This window comes from Oncorhynchus clarkii, chromosome 19 (genome assembly GCF_045791955.1).
Source record: "Oncorhynchus clarkii lewisi isolate Uvic-CL-2024 chromosome 19, UVic_Ocla_1.0, whole genome shotgun sequence".
NCBI lineage: Eukaryota > Metazoa > Chordata > Actinopteri > Salmoniformes > Salmonidae > Oncorhynchus > Oncorhynchus clarkii.
This window is the reverse complement of record NC_092165.1, coordinates 47,635,364-47,662,435: the sequence shown is the minus strand read 5'-3', so window position 1 is coordinate 47,662,435 and position 27,072 is coordinate 47,635,364. Positions and strand designations below refer to the sequence as shown.

General features: G+C 44.8%; 1 protein-coding gene across 6 annotated transcripts in view; it reads right to left on the bottom strand.

The window, feature by feature from the left end:
* LOC139375322 (palmitoyltransferase ZDHHC14-like) overlaps positions 1-27,072 on the bottom strand; it is a 90,382-nt gene that overhangs the window by 16,373 nt on the left and 46,937 nt on the right. For all 6 annotated transcript variants that reach the window (XM_071116996.1, XM_071116995.1, XM_071116991.1 and 3 more), the window contains 4 exons: positions 8,450-8,605; positions 4,549-4,686; positions 3,194-3,242; positions 717-819 (listed from right to left, as the gene is read on the bottom strand). In XM_071116996.1, the coding sequence (XP_070973097.1) occupies positions 717-819; positions 3,194-3,242; positions 4,549-4,686; positions 8,450-8,605 (446 nt within the window). The remainder of the gene's footprint in view (positions 1-716; positions 820-3,193; positions 3,243-4,548; positions 4,687-8,449; positions 8,606-27,072) is intronic.

The window sequence follows — 27,072 nt, the reverse complement described above, 5'->3', positions numbered from 1 at the left end:
GTAGGAGACAGGAGAAGGAGGGGGTTTAGTAGTGTAATCAGGTAGGAGACAGGAGGAGGGGGTTTAGTAGTGTCTGTGTAATCAGGTAGGAGACAGGAGAAGGCTGGGGGTTAAGTAGTGTCTGTTTAATCAGGTAGGAGACAGGAGAAGGCTGGGGGTTAAGTAGTGTCTGTATAATCAGGTAGGAGACAGGAGAAGAAGGGGGTTTAGTCGTGTCTGTTTAATCAGGTAGGAGACAGGAGAAGAAGGGGGTTTAGTCGTGTCTGTGTAATCTGGTAGGAGACAAGAGATGGCTGGGGGTTTAGTAGTGTCTGTGTAATCTGGTAGGAGACAAGAGATGGCTGGGGGTTTAGTAGTGTCTAATCTGGTAGGAGACAGGAGGAAGGGGTTTAGTAGTGTCTGTGTAATCTGGTAGGAGACAAGAGATGGCTGGGGGTTTAGTAGTGTCTGTGTAATCTGGTAGGAGACAGGAGATGGCTGGGGGTTTAGTAGTGTCTGTGTAATCCGGTAGGAGACAGGAGATGGCTGGGGGTTTAGTAGTGCCTGTGTAATCTGGTAGGAGACAGGAGATGGCTGGGGGTATGGATGAACCTTGCAGGTACTGATGTCTTACACATGAGAACTTCAGCAATTTAAGAGAAATCCAGTTAAACACTTACCAATCCTCTTAACTTGTGAAGCAGAGAGAGAGTGAGTGTGTGTGTCCATGTACTCACATCTTCATTTGTGGTCTGGTTGGAGCTGATCAGGTATGTGTGGAATCCAGACAGCCCCACTATGGACCAGACAGAGAAGAAACACACCACCACCTCCAGCACAGTGACCAAAGGGTTAAGGAAAACCTGACACATACACTGTCCTATGCTACAGCTCAGTAACAGGTGCATGCTCCTGAAACAGGTCTGCTTCAATCCCTCTCCTTGCCCCAACCTGGGCTCGAACTAGGGACCCTCTGAACACAACAACTGCCTCCCACGAAACATTGTTACCTATCACTAATGCAAGGGGGAAAATACTTCAAGGTCTCAGAGCGAGTGATATCACCGATTGAAAAGCTATTTCACACCAGGTACCCTCTCTTACTCACAGACAGAGACACACATCTGCTCTCTTTCCCTCACATACATACAAACACACAGAGTTGAGGAAAGGAAAGGGCAGTATTGACCTGCTGCCAATGCGTGTCCTTACTCAAGCTAGCCTGCCTGGGCCTCTGTTCACTTGACTGGAAACAGCATGGTAGTACAGTGGAACAGTGTTCTCAAAGATCAGGAGCAGCAGCATCAGGATTAGAATCAGGAGCAGCAGGATCAGGATCAGAACCAGGAGCAGAACCAGGAGCAGCAGCATCAGGATTAGAACTAGGAGCAGCAGAATCACGATCAGAACTAGGAGCAGCAGAACCAGGAGTAGCAGAATCAGGATCAGAACCAGCAGAATCAGGAGCAGCAGAACCAGGAGCAGCAGAATCAGAGTTAGAGCGGTATGATGGTATTTGATCATTTCCAGGGCTGCGCAATATGAGCAAAAAAATCTATGCCTTATTTTGATTTATTATTATTTTAATTGTTTTTATTTTTTACCCCCTTTTTCGATCTTGTCTTATCACTGCAACTCAGGAGTCGAAGGTCAAGCCACACGTCCTCCAAACCGCGCTTCTTAACACCCGCCCGCTTAACCCAGAAGCCAGCCGCACCAAAGTGTTGGAGGAAACACCGTTCAACTGACGACATGGGCAGCCTACAGGCGCCCGGCCCGCCACAAGGAGTCGCTAGAGCGCGATGAGCCATGTATATGCATCAATACCAGTATATTGTAAAATACAGTATACTGCCAAACCCTAATCCCAGTGAGAGGAGTTATGTAAAAGTGCTTCCCCTGGGCTGCTACTACTACTACTGTCATTATGTCCTGACTCCTGTGCCAGCCTTGCACACACAGCCACATTTATTTTACCTTTATTTAACTAGGCAAGTCAGTTAAGAACAAATTCCTATTTACAATGACGGCCTAGGACCAGTGGGTTAACTGCCTTGTTCAGGGGCAGAACAACAGATTTTTACCTTGCCAGCACAGGGATTTGGGTTAACTGCCTTGTTCAGGGGCAGAACAACACATTTTTACCTTGCCAGCACAGGGATTTGATCCAGCAACCTTTTGGTTACTAGTCCAACGCTCTAACCACTAGGCTACCTGCCACCCATACATACACTAAAAGAAAAGAGAACACACACGGGCAGGTTAGAGTTAATCCAACTACCATCTCCTCCATGATGACTTTCTGCCCGCTCCTCCCTCAAGGACAAGCAAAGGATGTCATCGTTCACATACAGGAGACTGGTGAGATAGATGTTGTCAGGCCTCATCCCCTGCATGCCTTTTTAAAGCACTGTGCTGCTGTACAACATTGGGCTGCTGTGTTATCAGCTGAGCCTGCCACACGGTTCCTCACCAGAGGGCCTGACATGCTTCTTATCTCCCTGAGAGAGGAGAGAGCAGCAGCATGCCTACAGACAAATGAAGCCCGACAGACAGACACACTCACACATCAAGCAGCCCGGCTGGCAGATTATAGATTACCTGGGGGCCGGGCCGCTGAAATGGAGAATACAGTCTACAGTTGTCTGGGAGGTGAGAGGCACAGAGAAGTGACACTAGTACACAGGGAAATCATAGAACAGTTCCATGCTGAGGATTTGCATTTTTGTTTGGCTTAAAACTGAAAAGCATTCCAATAAATAAAAAATATATATATTGTAATAACTATTTGATCTGGGCAGAAAAAATGCCTGGCCCTAACATCAAAGCAAAACTACTGTTCCTCTGCAGTTGTGCAGACTATGGGATGGCTAGCAGCTAGCTTCTAGTAGTATTTTGAACAGTAGTGGCCACAGGGTCAGCCACAGGGTCATCCTCTCCACCCCAGGCGGCTGTCAACCTCTCGGAAGACACAAGACAAATCCTGCTGTTAGGAACGCAACACAGAGATGGAGGGAGGGAGGATGGAGAGGGAGTGAGATCGAGACAATTTAGATGAGAGGGAGGGAACCACAGAGGCACCAGTTGGGACAGCAGTCATGCACAGCAAAGCTGAAGAACAGGACAGATCACAGCATGGAAGAGGCAGGGACTGGCAGGAGAAGGCAGAAGAGGAGAGAGAAAACATACACAACACCATTGTGAGAAAGGATATCTAGCAGGAGTGTCTTTGAGTGCGTTGAGGAACCCTTGTCGATGGGATCCTGCAGTGAGAGACGAGAGTTTAATAACGGGTAAACATTCTAAACAATCTAAAAAAAACTACTTTAGACTGAGTAAGGTGAAAGGTCAGCCGCAGAGCTCGGCTTTGAATGGAGCGAAGCCCGATGTACTGTAGGCTACTAGGGGATAGAGCACAATACCCTCTCAAAGCTGACAACATGTAACAACACCAGTTAGAAGGTCAAAATACCATGGCACCTACAATATATCTGACACTATGTTAGGGAGTGAGAGCCCCTCTCAAAAAGGGACAATATCATTAGTCTACAGTGAAGCGTTTTGACTAATAGGCTAGGATTATGAGATCAGCAGAAGACAACCCGTCTGTACTGGCACACAAGATACTGATAGTGATAAGCCTTCAGAGTATAAAGTGGCGTACAGCGCTCCCTGTGCTGTGTGTACACATAATGATGCAGGGCGGATTGGTTATAATACGCCATAAACACTTAGTTAAACATTTAAAAATTAAAAATTCAGTCAGCAAGTTTATGCTGAGGCTGAGCAAGACAGAGCACACCCACTTTAATTGCCATTACATTTGATCTGCTATCTGGGATACAGGATAGAGAGGGGAGGAGAAGGAGCACAATCAAATACGGCCATCTAGCCTAATTCGGTCACCAGAGACATATTGATCTCTGTGCTGCTGGTCTCATCCATAACAGTGGCAGGTGTTTCTAGCTAGGTGCCCTCCACAGCTACTCTGAGAGGACTACTATAATTATATGGGCTGTACAGGAGAGGGGCTTGGTAACCTTGTTATAGTGACGTGGGCAATATAACAATTTGTAAACAGAGCAGACTTCTCTTCAGAAGGAGACTAGCATTTCTATTTTGCCCACAGTCAAAATCAAGAGAAGGATACAAAAGAAAGATCAACTGAAGAGAGAATTCTCTGTTGGTTAATTTGTGACTTCCATTCTTTTCTCCAGTTGTTTTCTCAGCCGTCATCCTCACCCACTCTCCCTCACCCACTCTCCCTCACCCACTCGCCCTCACCCACTCGCCCTCACCCACTCGCCCTCACCCACTCTCCCTCACCCACTCGCCCTCACCCACTCGCCCTCACCCACTCGCCCTCACCCACTCACCCTCACCCACACACAGACTCTACTATCTGCTCACTCTGGGGGGGATGGTAAGGAGCCAGAATACTGCTGGGCTTCACAACGCCCGCCCACTTACAGCCTGCTGGTTCACTGCTCTGACACAACCAGAACCAGGAGGAAGACGTGTGTGTGTGTGTGTGTGTGTGTGTGTGTACAATCTTTGTCAATTACTTACGTAAAATGACATGTGTGATGACAAAGGCGAAGATGAAGATTGTGAGGAAGGAGAGGGAGAGGATGAACATGTAGAAGAAACGATAGTTCCTCTTCCCAACACAGTTCCCCACCCAGGGACAGTGGTGGTCAAAACGCTCTGCGGAGAAAGAGAAGAGAGAAACTCACATTAAAGACACATTAAGCAAGTGCAATGATGCTTGGGAGAGAGATACACAGCGAGAAAGGGGGAGGGTGCAGAGAGAGCGAATGACAGAGAAAGAGACACAGAGACAGAGAATAAGGTGTAGATGGAATATTTATATTAAGTGTACTAGAGCTTTGAGACACTGCCTACCTGCCAGCGAGAGGAAGCTGGCTACAGCCAGATACAAAAGGTAGGTAGAGGTATGCCTCTGAAAAACAGCAGTATATTCAAAGCACCAGACTCACAGTATGTAACCCACATACAGTTCACCATTTCCACCTTGATGGCAAATTAAATGTTGCTATTTACAGTTAAAGTGCCTGTCCCTGGGGTGCACACACACACCGCAGTGGGCCTTCTTGGCACCTTAACCACACTCCTACCTAAACCTCCCTGGCAGAATGTGAACTGTGATTATAATGGAAATTATCCACATCCCACATTACATCCAAATTACAGGAAGTGAGCCTTCCCTTTGAGCCCTGGCATGATTAGCTACTGTTTCAGACTGCTGCTGCCATTTCAAACAGGAGCTATTACACAGAGAGGAGGGAGGCTGTGTATCCACAGCCCAAATCTGCTGCAGAGTTAAGTGGGTCTGTGAATGAGTGGTACTGTGGGCACATGGATAATAACATCCTGAGAGACCTCCATTAGGGACTTGTCTGACTGTGTGAGGACTTGAAGCTGACAGGAGGCAAAGGACCATTATAGTAGAATCCAGTGTGCCAGTACTGTTACCATATAGATTGCTTCAGACACCACTCAGTACTGTTACCAGGCAGATTGCTTCAGACACCACTCAGTACTGTTACCAGGCAGATTGCTTCAGACACCACTCAGTACTGTTCTCAGGCAGATTGCTTCAAACACCACTCTTTCAATAGAAATAAAAGACAAAGTCTGGTGATGACGCGGTTTGTGTGTGTTTGTACGCACGTCCGTGTGTGTGTGTTATTAATCTCACAAAGCCAGAATCCAGTCTCAGAGAACCACTGTCAGGATTCAGTTCTGGCAACGTGCCTCCAAAATATGCCTGGGCATACATGAATACAATAGAATAAAAGGTGCATTTCTACGCTTAGCTTAGACATTTTGTGTAAACAATCTATATTTGGAACACTATCTAAATACACAGCTTTTGGATATTTGCCATTTAAATCTCAATGCTTCGAGCTATGTAAAGATAATCAGGAATGTGCATGCTGTGAGGGAGCTGGGAGAGGAGCTTAAGGAAGAGAAAAGTAAACAGAGAATGTGATGAGCAGGGCTCACCGTTCTGGAATTTTGGATGATGGTTATTTTTCACCATTGTAATCGTTTGAACAGCAAAAAAACTTGCAAATGTTCCTCTCCTCAGCTCTTCTCTGCTCCTAACTACATGTGCTGTTGCAGGGAGGTGTGTTACCTAGGCAACCGAAGGCACCTTGCTGAAACAAGGAGCAACAAAGGTGTATGTTACCCTCCTCCCACGTTTCATGATTAACAACTCATTGTGTGATTGTGGTAAGAACAAGAACTCAAATCCTTTTGCTCTCCCGATTTGGAATGCATTACCTCCCGAGAAAATACTCTTTGGGCATTGTCACGGTCGTGCATATTCCCCCTCAAGCAGACACCACGACGGCTCTAAAGAAACCACACTGGATTTTGTCCAAACTGGAAACTGCATATCCCGAGGCTGCATTTAATCTAGTTGGGGACTTTATTAACGCAAATCTGAGGGAAAAACGACCAAAGTTTTATCAACACATTGCCTACGCTACATGTTCATCGAGGACTCTTGACCATTGCTACTCCCCCTTCTGGGACTACAAGGCCCACCCCGTCCTCCCTTCGGCAAATCAGATCACGCCTCCATTCTGCTCATCCCTTCCTATAAGCAGAAACATAAACAGGACGTTCCCGTGGTAAGGAAATCCAATCAATCATTATTGTAATTAGCTCCGGTTCTCCATGACTGACGTCAGAAAGACATTTAAGTGTGTTAAACCTCGCAAGGTTGCTGGCCCAGACAGCATCCCTAGCCACGTCCTTAGAGCATGTGCAGACCAGCTGGCTGTAGTGTTTACAGTCATATTCAATCTCCCTATCCCAGTCTGTTGGACCTTACTTTCTTCAAAATGTCCACCAGGTGAAGCTGGTTGAGAGGATGCCAAGAGTGTGCAAAGCTGTCATCAAGGCAAAGGGTGGCTATTTGACAAATCTCTCAATATATTTTGATTTGTTTAACACTTTTTTGGTTACTATGTGATTTCATTGTTTTGATGTCTTCACTATTATTCTACAATGTAGAAAATAGTAAAAATAAAGAAAAACACTTGAATGAGTAGGTGTTCTAAACCTTTTGACCGGTAGTGTATGCAAGAATGCTATTCATTGACTACAGCTCAGCCTTCAACACCATAATGCCCTCTAAGCTCAACACTAGGCTCAGGGCCCTGGATCTGAACCCTGCCCTGTACAACTGGGTCCTGGACTTCCTGACGGGCCGTCCCCATGTAGTGAAGGTAGGCAACTCCACCTCCGCTACACTGATCTACACAGCCTAACAGTTTTAGGCTGTGCTAATATAATTGCAAAATGTTTTTTAGCCTTTGAAAATGATCAACTTGGATTAGCTAACGTAACGTGCCATTGGAACACAGTAGTGATAGTTGCTGATAAATGTAGATATTCCATTAAAAATCAGCCGTTTCCAGCTACAATAGTCATTTACAACATTAACAATGTCTACACTACATTTCTGATCAATTTGATGTTATTTTCATGGACAAATATTTTGAACGGTAGTGTATATTCCAGACTAGAACTAGGAACATAAGCATTTCGCAACACCCGCGATAACATCTGCTAAGTACATTTGCTAAGTATATGTACGTGACCAATACCATTTTATTTGATTCGTTTCGAAGAGGTTGAGAAAAGCCCTAGGTTAGTCACAGAATCTCAGACAAGCCAGTCAGTGAGAAGCCTAGAGACAGCATGCTCACTGCTTGTGTGGAAGAGAGAAGCAAATCCTCCTGCTTCTTCCTCTACTGCTTCAGGTAGTGGCCTGCTTTTCCACTACAAAAAGATATGGGTGGAGAAAGGGAGATGGAGGAGGATTGGAGAAAGTTGTTCAGTGAATACAATGTCCCTCAGAGTGTTGTAAAAGCCCCAATCTCCCCACAACAGAACAGGCCTGGGGGAGGTGGGGTGATTCAGAGTAAGTTATGAAACAAGGGGGGCTACAGATTTCATAATGACAGTTGTGTCATCCATCTTTCTCTGCTCAGTGTTAATGAGCCCATAAATCCCTAGCCAAATGGGGTATCTGGGAAAAGAACAGGAGAACACCACAAGAGGGAGGCTGTGGCTCTGTGGAGGCTGAGCAGTGATCACTGAGTCTCAGGTGGGCCTGGAGAGAAGGCTCGAAGACCAATGCTTCATCTGTCGAACACCATAGAAGTCGATAGTCTTAACATTCCTAAGGACGAATGTTACTCCCTGTGACGTGATATGACATAGCTTTTAGCTACATGTATATACAGAGCACAAACACAAACATGCAGAAAACAAACACAAATTGAGACATAGAAAAATATCTGCACACATAGGCAAACACATTTGCACACACACACACACATTTGCACACACACACATTTGCACACACACACACTTCACCTTCAGTCCACCCACCCACCCAGCATGTGTGGCCCACACAGTGACTCACCGACACAGTTGTCACAAAGGCTGCAGTGAGAGGCACGTGGTGGTCTGAAGATCTTACAGGTAAAGCAGTATTTGAGCTTGACCGTCTGCCCATTGATGACCACCTCTTTCGTCCTGGGGGGCGGCCGGTACCCCGAACTGGAGCCGTTGGCTACATCTGTCAGGGAGAATCAGACTTAAATCACTGGGAAATTAAATTGCAGTCTGCTACTTTTGGCAAACAATACACTTCAATCCTAGCCTCATTCATTGTCATGCTATTGAAGAGTTGGCTAGTTCCAACACGTTGTGTATGGGAGGAGGGTACTACAATCCTGCACAAAGCTGGCACTGTAGAGCAGAACAGGGTCTCTGTCCATACAAGCCTCTACAGGAACCAAAGTGAAGTAAAAATGGAACGGTCACAATAACTAGACCTATTTGTTAGTAGTGTATTGGTCATGTGAACAGTAGAGTGAAAAGCCTTTTAAAAATGTTGGTTCATTACTACATTTATATCTGGCTCTGAATGCAGAAAGAGAATCAGCCAGAGAACTGTTCAGCACCTGCTGTCCTGACGTCACACGGTGACTGATCTATTCTGACCTGCTCAGAACAACATGCCCTTCACTCTGCACTCAGCTCACAATAAATGTCTCAGCTGGAGGAAACACAACTTGGCAAGTCAAACAGGTTATTTTCTCAACAGAATGAAATGCTTTACTAAAATCCCTCACAGTGGTAAATGTAGTAAAACGGCTTGGCAGCAGGGAGGATGACCACAATAAGAGAAATGACTGTGTGGATGATTACCTAAAAAATATGATGTAGGGTTTTCACCCATAAAATGATGATTTCATTCAAATTTAGAGAAATATGTTCATTCAATAGAGTTGCGTCAGGAAAACAATAATCCAAACCCCATGCATCTACACTATATGGTTCACCGTGGCGCTGCTCCGTGGCAGAACGGCGCTTACTTCGAATGGCAACTGACAAGCTAACTTGTGGCTGCAGGTTTCTGAGTGAAAACATGGGCTTTTACTATTAGGAAATCTGCAGAATTATGTATATATATTTATTTACAAATGTCAATATCCACCCTCCGAGAAGACAATCTCTTTCTATTTTTCATTGTGTATTTTGAGTCTTTCCCTTTAAATCGCCATAGAAAACAGCCCCTCAACGTGGATTGATCGCCAATATAGCCAATGAAAGCCAAGGATCTGGAGATGAAAATGACAGATCAATCAAAAATCTATTTGATATCCACAACATGCGTAAAGCTTGTACTGTACCACATTCCAAAGCCAAATATGGAAGAAATACAACCAAGAGAGGCGTGGCCTAAACTAGCAATGGTCACAGCAAATTAACGTTGTCATTTCATCAACACAACCACTATATTAAGGTTATAATACTGTAGAGAACAATGTAATGATTCATTGTATGTGATATATAATGACATGCGGCAAAGAAAATGTTTTGACATTCATTTCGTAGCACCCTCTTGAATTGCCCCGTTTTCTCTACATTCTAGAGTCGTGAGTGAACGCCCTGTATGAACATAGGAAAAGCACACAAGGTATAACTGCCAAGCTCGTTTCTGAAGCCCACTCTCGTGTGGTAGAGTGTGTGGGAAAGAGTGTGTGTGGGTGGATCATTGCGTGCCTCTAAAACACAGTGGCCAAGCTGGAGTGGTGTGTGTGCACAACTCAACAGGAGCCCTCTTTTCAGCCCATGTTCAGAGTGATCATTGCACTCCCTCCATCCTCTCCTCCTGCATACATAATGAGGGAGAGTCAACCAGGAGGTAAGTGAATGAGTGGGAGGAGAATTAACAACTCTACATCCGTCAGAGCTTCCAACAGAGAGTAGAAAGGTCAGGTGATGTTGCTGAACTGAACTGCATGCTATTCAGACTGTATAATGTACTGGGCTCAATAGAGGGACCCCTCATCATCGTTTATTTTTATTGTGTTGACGTCTATGGAAACATGTCCATAAATGCCAATCAAGGACATCAAGCTGCCTCTAAAATGAGAAGCGTCACAGCATAATGACTGTATAAAAATCACATCTAGCCTCACATACATTTTACAGCTCCCTAGCTCTCGATGATGTGCACTTCAAGCCCCTGTCTGTGATGAACAGCGAATTAAATGTTCATGGACTGACGGGCATGGAGCCTAGACTACTGCTGCTGCTTCTTCTTCCAAACATAAGTCACTCATTTCACTCAGCTAGACCACCAGCAGTGATGGGGGAAAAATCTATACAGTTAAATATCGCAATATTATAGCGATATTTGACTCCAAGTACATATATATAATTTTGCTACTGTAGATAGCGTTAGCTAGCGCGAGTCAGCTGTACCTGCGCCAAAATTCCAGTATTTTCATCCTATAGCTTGTTCTCCATCTTCTTTTGAAATAGTGAACCAATATGTTTTCAGCGTTTTTATTTCCCTGATCAAAACTCATTTTCTCAATCCTTGGGCAGTCTGCCTAAGCACTTTTTCACGTTGAAACGGCAACATTTTCTCTCAGCTGCATGGCAAAATGTGTGCAATTGAAGGAAATTAGCTTTAAAACCGATGGCCGACCACAATTATTGCCACGCCCACCACCCAAGCCCCCTTTTGAGCCAGAAAATAACCCTGGTTTGGAACTTCAAATTGCAATAAAAATCGCAGTATCGAATCGAAATACATATAGAATTGTGAGAATCACAATACATATCGTTTCGGCACGTAAGTGTCGCGATAATATCATATCATGAGGTCCCTGGCAATTCCCAAGCCTAACCACCAGCATCAACTGTAAAACACTGTCTGGCTACAACTGTATCAAGGAGGAATAACATTGAGTGTAGCCTAATCCTTTTATATTGTACTATTGACTGTGAAATAAACATTCACCTGCTTCTCTCATCTAAAAGATCACATCTAAAAACACAAACACACCCAGGCAAATACTGAAGGCTCTAAATAGATGGATCTCAATAGCTAGTGAGGTTAAAGGTCATGACCAGGGCCCGTATCCACTAAGTGTCTCAGAGTAGGAGTGCTGATCTATGATCAGTTTTGTCTTTTACATAGGTCATAATAAATATGATTATGGACAGATCCTAGATCCGCACTCCTACTCTGAAATGCTTTGTGGATACAGGCCCAGGGCACCTGTATCCTCAGGCATCACATACAGACAGATCTGCTGACAGCAGGTAGGCTAAACAAGTTGAACCACCTTTATAAAGGAAAGAATCACAACTAATTTCTCTCAACTTCTGTGAAAACAAGCCTCTAAATCACCCAATGATATGCTCCTTCTCCACTCTCAGTCACAACTATGAGTTTATGTTCAACACTTCAGACACCTCTAAGAGGAAAGCTTTTTCTGCTGACTGGTGGGAGTTGGAACGAAGAGAGTAGTGATAAAGGGGTTGTTTAGGGAGGGCAGTGGTACAGATTAACCAGCACACAGAGGCAGAGCAGAGACTGAAGGCCAAAGCATCCAGCCAGCCCCATCTCGACAGGGTAGAAAGAAAATGTCCTTGCTATCCTGCAGGGATGGGGAGAGGATGGGGAGAGGATGAGAACAGGGCATTAGCAGATGGAACTTCACTCACAGACAACAAAAAAACACTGACCGCAGATTTAATAAGACATTGGCTGAGCCAACACTCGAGAGAGACGCTGGACTTAACTATGAACAAAGAGAAGGGTAGCCTGTACAGACGAGTGCTTACTTCTGATTTCTGAAAGTCAAGTCGACATCACAAGTAATGGGATAATAATAATAATATTTGTGACCTCGATTTTCCCGCATTACTTTCACACCCCTGGGGAGCAAAATATGAATAACCAGCAAAACATTCCAGGCCCTATCTTATCTTGACCAGCCATCCTCCATCTTTCAGACTGTGTGTGTCAGCCACACACAGGTCAGACTGTTCTCTCTTCAGGGGGCTCCAGGACACCACACCACTCAGGCTTCCCTGTCACCATGGCAACTGTCAGTCTTGATGAGTGTGTTAGTTTGGAGTTGTGTGCCCTTAGCAGTTGGCATCGACTTAAATCCTCACAATAGAGACTACTTTAAAGGAGACTCTGCATGAATGCACCATTTATATCACTGCAGATATGGGAAAGGGGACAAGGAGAAGAAGCCCTGTAATTTATGACTATTGAGGAGCATCCATTCTCTGTACAGGACTTCCCAAGCAGATGCTGTTGGTTCCTGTACGTCTGCATGATGAGAGGTAATGAGTCCCACAGGGAGACTAGAAGAGCACATCCAGACACACTATCCCTGAGTAAGTACTCACTCTGCCTCTCAGATACAGGCGTACTGTACAGTGGTCTGTGAGTGTGTGTCCCCAGTACGCAGAGGCATACAGTAGACAGGGGCCGTCGGTAACAGCAGAGGCCTACCCAGGCCACTAATTGCTCGACAACTTATGGCTTCCGTTCTCTCTTTGTCTGGTACCATTTGGTAAATTCAACTGGCTGCAATTACTATCCCAGCAGCAGCATCTCTATTCATGGGCCACGAGGCCCCATCCAAAAGGCCTCATCTGAGCTCTTTTATCGCCCAGTCAGGATTGATCATAATCCTCAAGACAGGCCAACAAAAAAATTAGAAAGACCAGAGAGACAGGAAACCATCTTCCAGAGGAAGCCTTTGCTGGCTGAACATTAAAATGCAGAAATAGGCAATCAAAAGAGAGAAAAATATTATGTAAGGTGGGTTTTATTAAAATGTGTGTGTGGTATGTTTTCTGGTTGCATAACATAACTCCTGTCCTGGATATCGAGGCTTTGGCAGTTATTTATTTAGTTGAAGGAAACTTTCCTCTTCAGTGGGTAACAAAGAGCAGGTTTCCTAATGATAACACTGAGCATGCACTATGACATCACAAACACACTTCCTATTGCCGCAGGCACACACCCTTGCTACTTCCTCTCGTACCTCTGGGCCACAGAATGCCGTGTGTGCGCGTGCGTGTCAACCACTGTAATAGCCAACCGCCATTGTAAAATTAAAAGGATAAGATGTGCTTTTTTCCCCCCACATGACGGGATTACAAGGTGAAAAGGAATTCAATTAAACAAGATGAACTTTACTGAAGTGGAAATACAGCTCTGTAAAGTAGGGCTGAGTTATTTTTGTGCCAAAGGCTTTGTTTCTGGACTGTTTTAAAATCATTATTCAGCCCTAAGATGACAGCGTGCCCTAAAGGGTTCAGAGAGCTTTCTGCTCCTGGCTGACTATGATGAAAACATCCTGAGATTCCATTCAACCCTGTTTTGCTTAGTTTTACCAATGAAAAGGGCTGTTTCAGTTCATTTCTGAAGAACTGGTTTCTATTTGTTCCCAGAGAAGAGCATCAGGTTTAAGGATGTGACGAGGGTTAAGGGAAAGGGAGTGTCTAGCCCACAGAGACCATCAATCTAGGCTTTAGCCAGAAGAATACCTCGCTTCTCTTCCAACAGAGGACATGACTTTTAGGCCTATATTCCTACTCCTTCCCTTTCTCAACATTATAGGCCTGCAGCCTAACTGATATCAAGTTACAGGATTGGAGAAAGTATATTGGTGGAGACCTATCCAAGTCTGTCAGATTAAATAAATCCTTAAACAGAGGTTAGGGAAATTATGTGAACCCTTTAGAATAACCTGGATTTCTGCATAAATTGGTCATAATTGTATCATCACCTAAGTCACAACAATAGACAAACAGTCTGCTTAAACTAATAACACACACACAATGATAATTGTTCATGTCTTTATTGAACACATCGTGTAACATTCACAGTGCAGGTTGGAATAAGTATGTAAACCCTTGGATTTAATAACAAGTTGACCCTCCTTTGGCAGCAATAACCTCAACCAAACGTTTTCTGTGGTTGCGGATCAAACCTGCACAATGGTCAGGAGGAATTTTGGTCCATTCCTCTTTAAAAGACTGTTTCAGTTCCACAATATTCTTGGGATGTCTGGTGTGAACCACTCTCGAGGTCATGCCACAGCATCTCAAATTGGGTTGAGGACAGGACTGACTGGGCCACTCCAGAAGGTGTATTTTCTTCTGCCATTCTGTTGTTGATTTACTTCTGTCTTTTGGGTTGTTGTCCTGTTGCATAACCTAACTTCTGTTGAGGTTCAATTGGACATATAGTCTTACATTTGCCTGCAAAATGTCTTGATAAACTTGGGAATTCCTTTTTCCGGTGATGACAGCAAGCTCTCCAGGTCCTGAGGCAGCAAAACAGCCCCAAACCATGATGCTCCCTCCACCATACATTACAGTTGGGATGAGGTTTTGATGTTGGTGTGCTGTGCCTTTTTTTCTCCATACATAGTGTTGTGTGTTCCTTCCAAACAACACAACTTTAGTTTCATCTGTCCACAGAATATTTTGCCAGTATCGCTGTGGAACATCCAGGTGCTCTTTTGCGAACTTCAGACGTGCAGCAATGTTTTTTTGGGGACAGCAGTGGCATCTTCCGTGGTGTCCTCCCATGAACACCATTCTTGTTTAGTGCTTTACGTATTGTAGACCCTTCAACAGAGATGTTAGCATGTTCCAGAGATTTCTGTAAGTCTTTAGCTGACACACTAGGATTCTTCTTAACATCATTGAGCATTCTGCACTGTGCTCTTGCAGTCATCTTTGCAGGACGGCCACTCCTAGGGAGAGTAGCAACAGTGCTGAAATTTCTCCATTTATAGACTATTTGTCTTACCGTGGACTGATGAACAGCAAGGCTTTTAGAGATACTTTTGTAACCCTTTCCAGCTTCATGCAAGGAAACAATTATTCATCTTAGGTCTTCTGAGATCTTTTGTTCGAGGCATGGTTCACATCAGGCAATGCTTCTTGTAAATAGCAAACTCAAATTTTGTGAGTTTATTTTAAATGGCTGTAGCTCTAACCAAAATCTCCAATCTCATCTTATTGATTCAACTCCAGGTTAGTCGACTCCTGACTCGCTTTTGGAGAAGTCATTAGCCTTGGGGTTCACATACTTTTCCCAACCTACTAATAAATTAAATGTAAAACTTTTTTTTTATTTATTTTTTTTTATTATTATTTTTTTTTTTTAAATTGTCCGATTAATCGGTATCGGCTTTTTTTGGTCCTCTAATAAATCGGTATTGGCGTTGAAAAATAATTTGTTCGACCTCTACTCCCAAGGATCCCAAATTGCAGAGACCAGTCTGTCTTGTAAGACGTGGAACTCATCTAAAAATTGTTTTATAATAATTGCGTATTCTCCTAACACTTCTGATAATTTCTCCACTCTCGGTAGCTATGACGCATTGGCTGCTATGGCAAACCATGCTGGATCACTTGAGCAAACTTGCTCCAACCAACACCCTATTGCAAGCTTGTGTGAATGGCCATATGGTAGCTAGTTTGCCAGGTTGTTGATGAAGTTGTACGGAACCAAGGTTATGAGACGGTTCTCAGATATCAGCATGTATCTGACTGACAGATTTCATTAAAACTAATTTGTGCATAAGCTAGAACTTCACTACAATAGCTAGCTAGCTAGAGGGAGAATTCTGTATGGCATGTGTGAACTGACAATGTTACCATTCCTGCCTTTCATTTCATATGGATGGATTTGAGACTGGTTCAGCCAGCATGCAGACATTTACGTGCACATTTTGAATTCAAAAAAAATACCGATTCTACCACCACAAAGCACCTTAGCTAGATGTAGAATTAGGCAGTGAAGACTTGCCCATGAAAAAAATATCAATATAAGCAAAAGGTTTATGGTTTTTGGTAAGATTAACTCTGACTGGAGGATGAAAGGGGGTTCTCAGTGGTCTGTCACCTTGGTAACAGTTTCGAATGTTAAGAAAGCATATTGTTGCCCAACTTCTTTTTAGCTATCTCATGACTGTTTGCGAGTTAGACAGATCAGTGCAGTTGGCCGTCGCTTTCTGATGTGAGACAAATGGTGGAATTGTGTTAAAGACCACATTAACACTGGAAGAATAGACCTGTAGGTCCATTGAAATTGTGCATGGGATTTCATTACATCCCAGAGATGCTTTGTGAAACCAGAACAGAACATTACTTCCTATCTAAAACAGTCAAACTTCTCCTTCCAAGGACATCATGAACATACTGTTTGATGTTAGCACATATAGAGATGTACAGACAATGTATGAAGACATCAAGTGTGAAGCCACACGATGCACAGAACACATGGTAACCCCTGGCAACGGAACCTTGGAGAATTCTGACAGTGAATTAAGAAGAAATCCTGGTTGAATTCTGAATCCACATTTCACCATGGGGGAAGTCAGTCGGTGGATATTCTGACACACTGCTATATCCTACCCCTGCACTGACGCTGAGAGAAAAGAGACTGCTGTGGATGACAGAGAGCTCCTACCACACACACACACACACACACTTATCAGCACATCTCACTCTCTCCATCTCTCTTCCCTGTTCTCCCAGAGCATCTCTCCCCTCACTCTCTCCCTGTCAGTTAATAACCACCTCCGAGTGCTTTAGAGAGGAGCTACAATGGATTAATGGAGGGTGGCTGTAAAGAACTCCACAAGCCCACTTACACAGATCAGATCAAGTGGAGGTCTTCAGAACCTCCTTTATTCTCCAACCGTCCATTGTTCAGGTTCAAACAATGGGGCCAATGTAGCAATTAGTGTTGGGGGGGGGAAAGAGTTACATACAGTGCTATTATTTTGGATGATATAATATCAATACTTTGACTCCAAGTATCGGTAGCGTAACTTGTTCTCCATCTTTTTAAATAGTGAGCCAACATGTTTTCAGCCATTTTATTTCCATGACTGATCAAAACTCATTGTCATGCTCTCTCTTATCCCTCTACAGCAGACAAATAGTGAGCAATGTTTAGAACATAAAATCGCAATAAAATCCCAGTATTGAATAGCAATATCTACCTATATCTATATATAAAATCGTGAGATACGCAATACATAATCGGCACATAAATTTCGTGGTGCCTGCCAACACAAAGATTCCTTGATGTCCTTCCAGATTCCCTCTGTCTACCCAAGGACGCCAGAGGACAAAAATCAGTTAACCACCTAACTGAGGAACTCAACTTACCCTAGATGCAGTTGCACCCCTAAAAACTAAAAACATTTCTCATAAGAAACTAGCTCCCTGGTACACAGAAAATACCCGAGCTCTGAAGCAAGCTTCCAGAAAATTGGAACGGAAATGGCGCCACACCAAACTGGAAGTCTTCCGACTAGCTTGGAAAGACAGTACTGTGCAGTACCGAAGAGCCCTTACTGCTGCTCGATCATCCTATTTTTCTAACTTAATTGAGGAAAATAAGAACAATCCGAAATTCCTTTTTGATACTGTCGCAAAGCTAACTAAAAAGCAGCATTCCCCAAGAAAGGATGACTTTCACTTTAGCAGTGATAAATTCATGAACTTCTTTGAGGAAAATATTATGATTATTAGAAAGCAAATTACGGACTCCTCCTTCAATCTGCGTATTCCTTCAAAGCTCAGTTGTCCTGAGTCTGCACAACTCTGCCAGGACCTAGGATCAAGAGAGACGCTCAAGTGTTTTAGTACTATATCTCTTGACACAATGATGAAAATAATCATGGCCTCTAAACCTTCAATCTGCATACTGGACCCTATTCCAACTAAACTACTGAAAGAGCTGCTTCCTGTGCTTGGCCCTCCTATGTTGAACATAATAAACGGCTCTCTATCCACCGGATGTGTACCAAACTCACTAAAAGTGGCAGTAACAAAGCCTCTCTTGAAAAAGCCAAACCTCGACCCAGAAAATATAAAAAACTAATCGGCCTATATCGAATCTTCCATTCCTCTCAAAAATTTTAGAAAAGGCTGTTGCGCAACAACTCACTGCCTTCCTGAAGACAAACAATGTATACGAAATGCTTCAGTCTGGTTTTAGACCCCATCATAGCACTGAGACGGCACTTGTGAAGGTGGTAAATTATATTTTAATGGCATCGGACCGAGGCTCTGCATCTGTCCTCGTGCTCCTAGACCTTAGTGCTGCTTTTGATACCATCGATCACCACATTCTTTTGGAGAGATTGGAAACCCAAATTGGTCTACACGGACAAGTTCTGGCCTGGTTTAGATCTTATCTGTCGGAAAGATATCAGTTTGTCTCTGTGAATGGTTTGTCCTCTGACAAATCAACTGTAAATTTCGGTGTTCCTCAAGGTTCCGTTTTAGGACCACTATTGTTTTCACTATATATTTTACCTCTTGGGGATGTTATTCGAAAACATAATGTTAACTTTCACTGCTATGCGGATGACACACAGCTGTACATTTCAATTAAACATGGTGAAGCCCCAAAATTGCCCTTGCTAGAAGAATGTGTTTCAGACATAAGGAAGTGGATGGCTGCAAACTTTCTACTTTTAAACTCGGACAAAACAGAGATGCTTGTTCTAGGTCCCAAGAAACAAAGAGATCTTCTGTTGAATCTGACAATTAATCTTAATGGTTGTACAGTCGTCTCAAATAAAACTGTGAAGGACCTCGGCGTTACTCTGGACCCTGATCTCTCTTTTGAAGAACATATCAAGACCATTTCAAGGACAGCTTTTTTCCATCTACGTAACATTGCAAAAATCAGAAACTTTCTGTCCAAAAATGATGCAGAAAAATTAATCCATGCTTTTGTCACTTCCAGGTTAGACTACTGCAATGCTCTACTTTCCGGCTACCCGGATAAAGCACTAAATAAACTTTGGTTAGTGCTAAATACGGCTGCTAGAATCCTGACTAGAACCAAAAAATTTGATCATATTACTCCAGTGCTAGCCTCTCTACACTGGCTTCCTGTCAAAGCAAGGGCTGATTTCAAGGTTTTACTGCTAACCTACAAAGCATTACATGGGCTTGCTCCTACCTATCTCTCTGATTTGGTCCTGCCGTACATACCTACACGTACGCTACGATCACAAGACGCAGGCCTCCTAATTGTCCCTACAATTTTTAAGCAAACAGCTGGAGGCAGGGCTTTCTCCTATAGAGCTCCATTTTTATGGAACGGTCTGCCTACCCATGTCAGAGACGCAAACTCGGTCTCAACCTTTAAGTCTCTACTGAAGACTCATCTCTTCAGTGGGTCATATGATTGAGTGTAGTCTGGCCCAGGAGTGGGAGGGTGAACGGAAAGGCTCTGGAGCAACGAACCGCCCTTGCGGTCTCTGCCTGGCCGGTTCCCCTCTTTCCACTGGGATTCTCTGCCTCTAACCCTATTACAGGGGCTGAGTCACTGGCTTTACTGGGGCTCTCTCATGCCGTCCCTGGAGGGGGTGCGTCACCTGAGTGGGTTGAGTCACTGATGTGGTCATCCTGTCTGGGTTGGCGCCCCCCCCCCCCCTTTGGGTTGTGCCGTGGCGGAGGTCTTTGTGGGCTATACTCAGCCTTGTCTCAGGATGGTACGTTGGTGGTTGAAGATATCCCTCTAGTGGTGTGGGGGCTGTGCTTTGGCAAAGTGGGTGGGGTTATATCCTTCCTGTTTGGCCCTGTCCGGGGGTGTCCTCGGAGTAGGCCACAGTGTCTCCTGACCCCTCCTGTCTCAACCTCCAGTATTTATGCTGCAGTAGTTTATGTGTCGGGGGGCTAGGGTCAGTTTGTTATATCTGGAGTACTTCTCCTGTCCTATTCGGTGTCCTGTGTGAATCTAAGTGTGCGTTCTCTAATTCTCTCCTTCTCTCTTTCTCTCGCTTGGAGGACCTGAGCCCTAGGACCATGCCCCAGGACTACCTGACATGATGACTCCTTGCTGTCCCCAGTCCACCTGGCTGTGCTGCTGCTCCAGTTTCAACTGTTCTGCCTTATTATTATTATTCGACCATGCTGGTCATTTATGAACATTTGAACATCTTGGCCATGTTCTGTTATAATCTCCACCCGGCACAGCCAGAAGAGGACTGGCCATCCCACATATGCTCTCTCTAATTCTCTCTTTCCTTCTCTCTCTCGGAGGACCTGAGCCCTAGGACCATGCCCCAGGAATACCTGACATGATGACTCCTTGCTGTCCCCAGTCCACCTGACTGTGCTGCTGCTCCAGTTTCAACTATTCTGCCTTATTATTATTCGACCATGCTGGTCATCTATGAACATTTGAACATCTTGACCATGTTTTGTTATAATCTCCACCCGGCACAGCCAGAAGAGGACTGGCCACCCCACATAGCCTGGTTCCTCTCTAGGTTTCTTCCTAGGTTTTGGCCTTTCTAGGGAGTTTTTCCTAGCCACCGTGCTTCTACACCTGCATTGCTTGCTGTTTGGGGTTTTAGGCTGGGTTTCTGTACAGCACTTTGAGATATCAGCTGATGTACGAAGGGCTATATAAATAAATTTGATTTGATTTGAATTCCCAGCATCAATGTGACAGTAGTGTAGCAGAACACAGTAACGTAGGCTGTGTTTTAAAGCCTTACTGATCAGATGTTTTAAGTGAGATTACCACTCATTTGGTAAGGACTTGAGGCCGTCTCTGTTGAGAAAGTTGTATCGAGTCCGTGTGTGGGGCAAGCAGTTCCTCACTCTGGTTCAGCGAGACCGGTTCCACGTCCTCACTCTGGTTCAGCGAGACCGGTTCCACGTCCTCACTCTGGTTCAGCGAGACCGGTTCCACGTCCTCACTCTGGTTCAGCGAGACCGGTTCCACGTCCTCACTCTGGTTCAGCGAGACCGGTTCCACGTCCTCACTCTGGTTCAGCGAGACCAGTTCCACGTCCTCACTGAGGCAGTCACTCAACCCTCTCCTCCTCTACCAGAGCAGCTATCAGTCAGTCAGACTCTAGAACCGTATCTAGCCACAAAATACTAACTCAAATGTTGCCAATATTATGCAGGAGCAAAGAGACAAGGTTCATCATTGTGAGTTTTATCTTGATAGAAAACTGTGTCAGTCAATCTACTTTGTGATGTTCTGTATAAGACAGTGATGCATGCCCAGTCACACCATGTGACTGAGGAGGAAACAGTTTGGAGCACATCCTCTGAGGGCTAAAGACATGTCTGACAGGCAGACAAGAGTACTGTGGTGAGTCTATAACCCCGGTTCCACTGCTGTGCCTCTCCTCTGCTCCGCCTGTAACAGGATGGTCTGTCTGCCAGTGTGGGCAGGAGGAGAATAGAGGGATAGAAGGGTGGGAGGATGGAGAACGATGGAGAGGAGAGCTGTTAACTATAAGTAAAGCCCTCCTGATTGAATGCATTTGTCGACAACACACAGCATGCACTCACACGTACAAACACACAAACATGGATTGTTTGATTTCTCAGCAGCATTGACTGAAACGCTCAAAATAATCATATAGGGTCCAGTTGCAGCCAATAAGAACCTTAAATGTCAGTGAATCCTCATTATATTCCTCTCCATCATACACACACTGGGATATGAGCAGGAGTTTAGCATGGCCACTGGCTTTAGAAACATCCTCTGACATTTACTGGCTAGCCTATCACTAGGTCTCTGGCACGCACAGCAGAAGAGACATATCCTGCCTGGTTCCGGTAATGAAAGCCTTTGAAGTTGGCATGCTTCCGCCTGGAGGATGCCAGTCTCTCAGTCTCTGCAGCAATGCCACGTCTGACCAGGGCCTGCACTGCTAAATATGGCAGACAGACAGACATGATGCATGGAAAGACGAGCTGCAGTAACAGTGGTGATCGATATACTAATCCTCAGTTCACAGTCACACTCAGAGCAGGGACAGGTGCTCATTGACTTACACAGCAGGCTTTATCCACTGAGCCCTTTCCTCAAAAGAAAGTTGAGGACAGGACCGAGCAGGACTGAAAACACAACACTCCCCATAATTGGACACAAACACTGCATCCCAGACATTGGGAAACATTGAAGAGGCACCTTGTCCTGTCCCATTCAGTATGTAGTTTCACAACAGATCAATACCAGAGGTGAACTTGAGCCCTGTACCACTTTGAATAGAAGACAACAGCATTACTTATTAATGAGGGTGCTGGGAATAAAGGAACCAGCAGTTCAGTTGCAGTCAAACATTACTTCACCATGTGAAGAGCTCACAGCACACGCTCTGACAACATAAGCTGAACAACGTAACACAAGCACTTGATCACTTCGCTACATAGCTGATGCCTGCTGGACTGTCCATTAATCACGGTACTCCATTCTGTTTATTTTTTTTTTTTTATCTGTCGGCCCCAGCCGCGAACTCAGGCTCTGTGTGTAGTTAATCCGACCCTCTCTGCCTAGTCATCGCCATTTTACCTGCTGTTGTTGTGCTAGCTGATTAGCTGTTGTTGTCTCACCTGTTGATTTGGAGAGCTTGCTAAAACAAGACCTGCGATTACTTTATGCCTCGCTGTATGTCTCTCTCAAATGTCAATATGCCTTGTATAATGTTGTTCAGGTTAGTTATCATTGTTTTAGTTTACAATGGAGCCCCTAGTTTCACTCTTCATACCTCTGATACCTCCTTTGTACCACCTCCCACACATGTGGTGACCTCACCCATTACAACTAGCATGTCCAGAGATACAACCTCTCTGATCATCACCCAGTGCCTGGGTTTACCTCCGCTGTACCCGCACCCCACCATACCCATCTGCACATTATGCCCTGAATATATTCTACCACACCCAGAAATCTGCTCCTTTTATTCTTTGTCCCCAACGCTCTAGGCGACCAGTTTTGATAGCCTTTAGCCGCACCCTCATACTACTCCTCCTTTGTTCCGCGGGTGATGTGGAGGTAAACCCAGGCCCTGCATGTCCCCAGGCACCCTCATTTGTTGACTTCTGTGATCGAAAAAGCCTTGGTTTCATGCATGTCAACATCAGAAGCCTCCTCCCTAAGTTTGTTTTACTCACTGCGTTAGCACACTCTGCCAACCCTGATGTCCTTGCCGTGTCTGAATCCTGGCTTAGGAAGGCCACCAAAAATTCTGAGATTTCCATACCCAAATATAACATTTTCCGTCAAGATAGAACTGCCAAAGGGGGCGGAGTTGCAGTCTACTGCAGAGATAGCCTGCAAAGTAATGTTATACTTTCCAGGTCCATACCCAAACAGTTCGAACTACTAATTTTAAAAATTACTCTCTCCAGAAATAAGTCTCTCACTGTTGCAGCCTGCTACCAACCCCCCTCAGCTCCCAGCTGTGCCCTGGACACCATTTGTGAATTGATCGCCCCCCCATCTATCTTCAGAGTTTGTTCTGTTACGTGACCTAAACTGGGATGTGCTTAACACCCCGGCAGTCCTACAATCTAAGCTGGATGCCCTCAATCTCTCACAAATCATCAAGGAACCCACCAGGTACAACCCTAAATCTGTAAACAAGGGCACCCTCATAGACGTTATCCTGACCAACTGGCCCTCCAAATACACCTCCGCTGTCTTCAATCAGGATCTCAGCGATCACTGCCTCATTGCCTGTATCCGCTACGGGTCCGCAGTCAAACGACCACCCCTCATCACTGTCAAACACTCGCTAAAACACTTCTGCGAGCAGGCCTTTCTAATTGACCTGGCCCGGGTATCCTGGAAAGATATTGACATCATCCCGTCAGTTGAGGATGCCTGGTCATTCTTTAAAAGTAACTTCCTCACCATCTTAGATAAGCATGCTCCGTTCAAAAAATGCAGAACTATAGCCCTTGGTTCACTCCAGACCTGACTGCCCTCGACCAGCACAAAAACATCCTGTGGCGGACTACAATAGCGTTGAATAGTCCCCGCGATATGCAACTGTTCAGGGAAGTCAGAAACCAATACACGCAGTCAGTCAGGAAAGCAAAGGCCAGCTTTTTCAAGGAGAAATTTGCATCCCGTAGCTCTAACTCCAAAAAGTTCTGGGACACTAAAGTCCATGGAGAACAAGAGTACCTCCTCCCAGCTGCCCACTGCACTGAGGCTAGGTAACACGGTCATCACTGATAAATCCATGATAATCGAAAACTTCAACAAGCATTTCTCAACGGCTGGCCATGCCTTCCACCTGGCTAATCCAAACTCGGCCAACAGCTCCACCCCCCCCCCCCCCCCAGCTACTCGCCCAAGCCTCCCCAGCTTCTCCTTTACCCAAATCCAGATAGCAGATGTTCTGAAAGAGCTGCAAAACCTGGACCCGTACAAATCAGCTGGTCTTGACTATCTGGACCCTCTATTCTGAAACTATCCGCCGCCACCCCTATTACCAGCCTATTCAACCTCTCATATCGTCTGAGATCCCCAAGGATTGGAAAGCTGCTGCAGTCATCCCCCTCTTCAAAGGGGGAGACACCCTGGACCCAAACTGTTACAGACCTATAACAATCCTGCCCTGCCTATCTAAGGTCTTCGAAAGCCTAGTCAACAAACAGATCACTGACCATCTCAAATCCCACCTTACCTTCTCCGCTGTGCAATCTGGTTTCCGAGCCGGTCACGGGTGCACCTAAGCCACGCTCAAGGTACTAAACGATATCATAACCGCCATCGATAAAAGACAGTACTGTGCAGCCATCTTCATCGACCTTGCCAAGGCTTTCGACTCTGTCAATCACCATATTCTTATCGACAGACTCAGTAGCCTCGGTTTTTCTAATGACTGCCTTGCCTGGTTCACCAACTACTTTGCAGACAGAGTTCAGTGTGTCAAATCGTAGGGCATGTTGTCCGGTCCTCTGGCAGTCTCTATGGGGGTGCCACAGGGTTAAATTCTCAGGCCGACTCTTTTCTCTGTATATATCAATGATGTTGCTCTTGCTGCGGGCGATTCCCTGATCCACCTCTACGCAGACGACACCATTCTGTATACTACTGGCCCTTCCTTGGACACTGTGCTATCTAACCTCTAAACAAGCTTCAATGCCATACAACACTCCTTCCGTGGCCTCCAACTGCTCTTAAACGCTAGTAAAACCAAATGCATGCTTTTCAACCGTTCACCCGCTCGCTGCACACGCACGCCCGAATAGCATCACCACCCTGGATGATTCCCACCTAGAATATGTGGACATCTATAAGTACCTAGGTGTCTGGCTAGACTGTAAACTCTCCTTCCAGACTCATATCAAACATCTCCAATCTAAAATTCAATCTAGAGTCGGCTTTCTATTCCGCAACAAAGCCTCCTTCACTCACGCCGACAAACTTACCATCCTACCAATCCTCGGCTTCGGCGATGTCATCTACAAAACAGCTTCCAATACTCTACTCAGCAAACTGGATGCAGTTATCACAGTGCCATCCGTTTTGTTACTAAAGCACCTTATACCACCCACCACTGCGACCTGTATGCTCTAGTCGCCTGGTCCTCGCTACATATTCGTCGCCAGACCCACTGGCTCCAGGTCATCTACAAGTCCATGCTAGGTAAAGCTCCGCCTTTTCTCAGTTCACTGGTCACAATGGCAACACCCACCCGTAGCACGCGCTCCAGCAGGTGTATCTCACTGATCATTCCTAAAGCCAACACCTAAGTTGGCCGCCTTTCCTTCCAGTTCTCTGCTGCCTGTGACTGTGACGAATTGCAAAACTTGCTGAACTCACCAACTTCAAACATCTGCTATCTGAGCAGCTAACCGATCGCTGCAGCTGTACATAGTCCATCGGTAAATAGCCTACCCAATTTACCTACCTCATCCCCATACTGTTTTTATTTATTTACTTTTCTGCTCTTTTGCACACCAGTATCTCTACCTGCACATGACCATCTGATCATTTATCACTCCAGTGTTAATCTGCTAAATTGTAATTATTCGCCTCATGCCTTTTGCACACAATGTATATAGACTCTTTTTTTTTTCTACTGTGTTATTGACTTGTTTATTGCTTACTCCATGTGTAACTGTGTTGTTGTCTGTTCACACTGCTATGCTTTATCTTGGCCAGGTCGCAGTTGTAAATGAGAACTTGTTCTCAACTAGCCTACCTGGTTAAATAAAGGTGAAAAATATATATATATAAAAAAACTTGGGCCGGAGACTAACTGGAGATTGTGCACACCATGACGCCAATCATCAGTAGCAGTCGGTATCCTTTTGAGGACCACACAGGTACACTAAGATAGTAGTACCCAAACTGGGGTATTGTACTCCAAGTGGTACTTGGGTTATCTCGACAGGGTACTCGGGAAGACTGGTAAAATGCACACGAGGAAGTACTTTGTGGCTGCTCCGGACAAAGCTAAATGTGATTCGGGGTACAGAAACCAAAAGATTAGGAATCGTAAGGTTCAATGTCCATTCTAAAACCTGATTCTATGGTTTTAAAGGTCCACACAGTCAATCCAGGTCACATAGGGTCACTACAGTATACCAATACTGCTGTAGTATCATTATACACTGAACAAAAATATAAACGCAACATGTAAAGTGTTGGTCCCATGTTTCATGAGCTGAAACAAAAGATCCCAGAAATGTTCCATAATCACAAAAAGCTTATTTCTCTCAAATGTTGTGCACAAATCTCTTCACATTCCTGTTAGTCAGCATTTCTCCTTTGCCAAGATAGTCCATCCACCTGACAGGTGTAGCATATCAAGAAGCTGATTAAACAGCATGGTCTTTACACAGGTGCACCTTGTGTTGGGGACAATAAAAGGCCACACAAAATGTACAGTTTTGTCA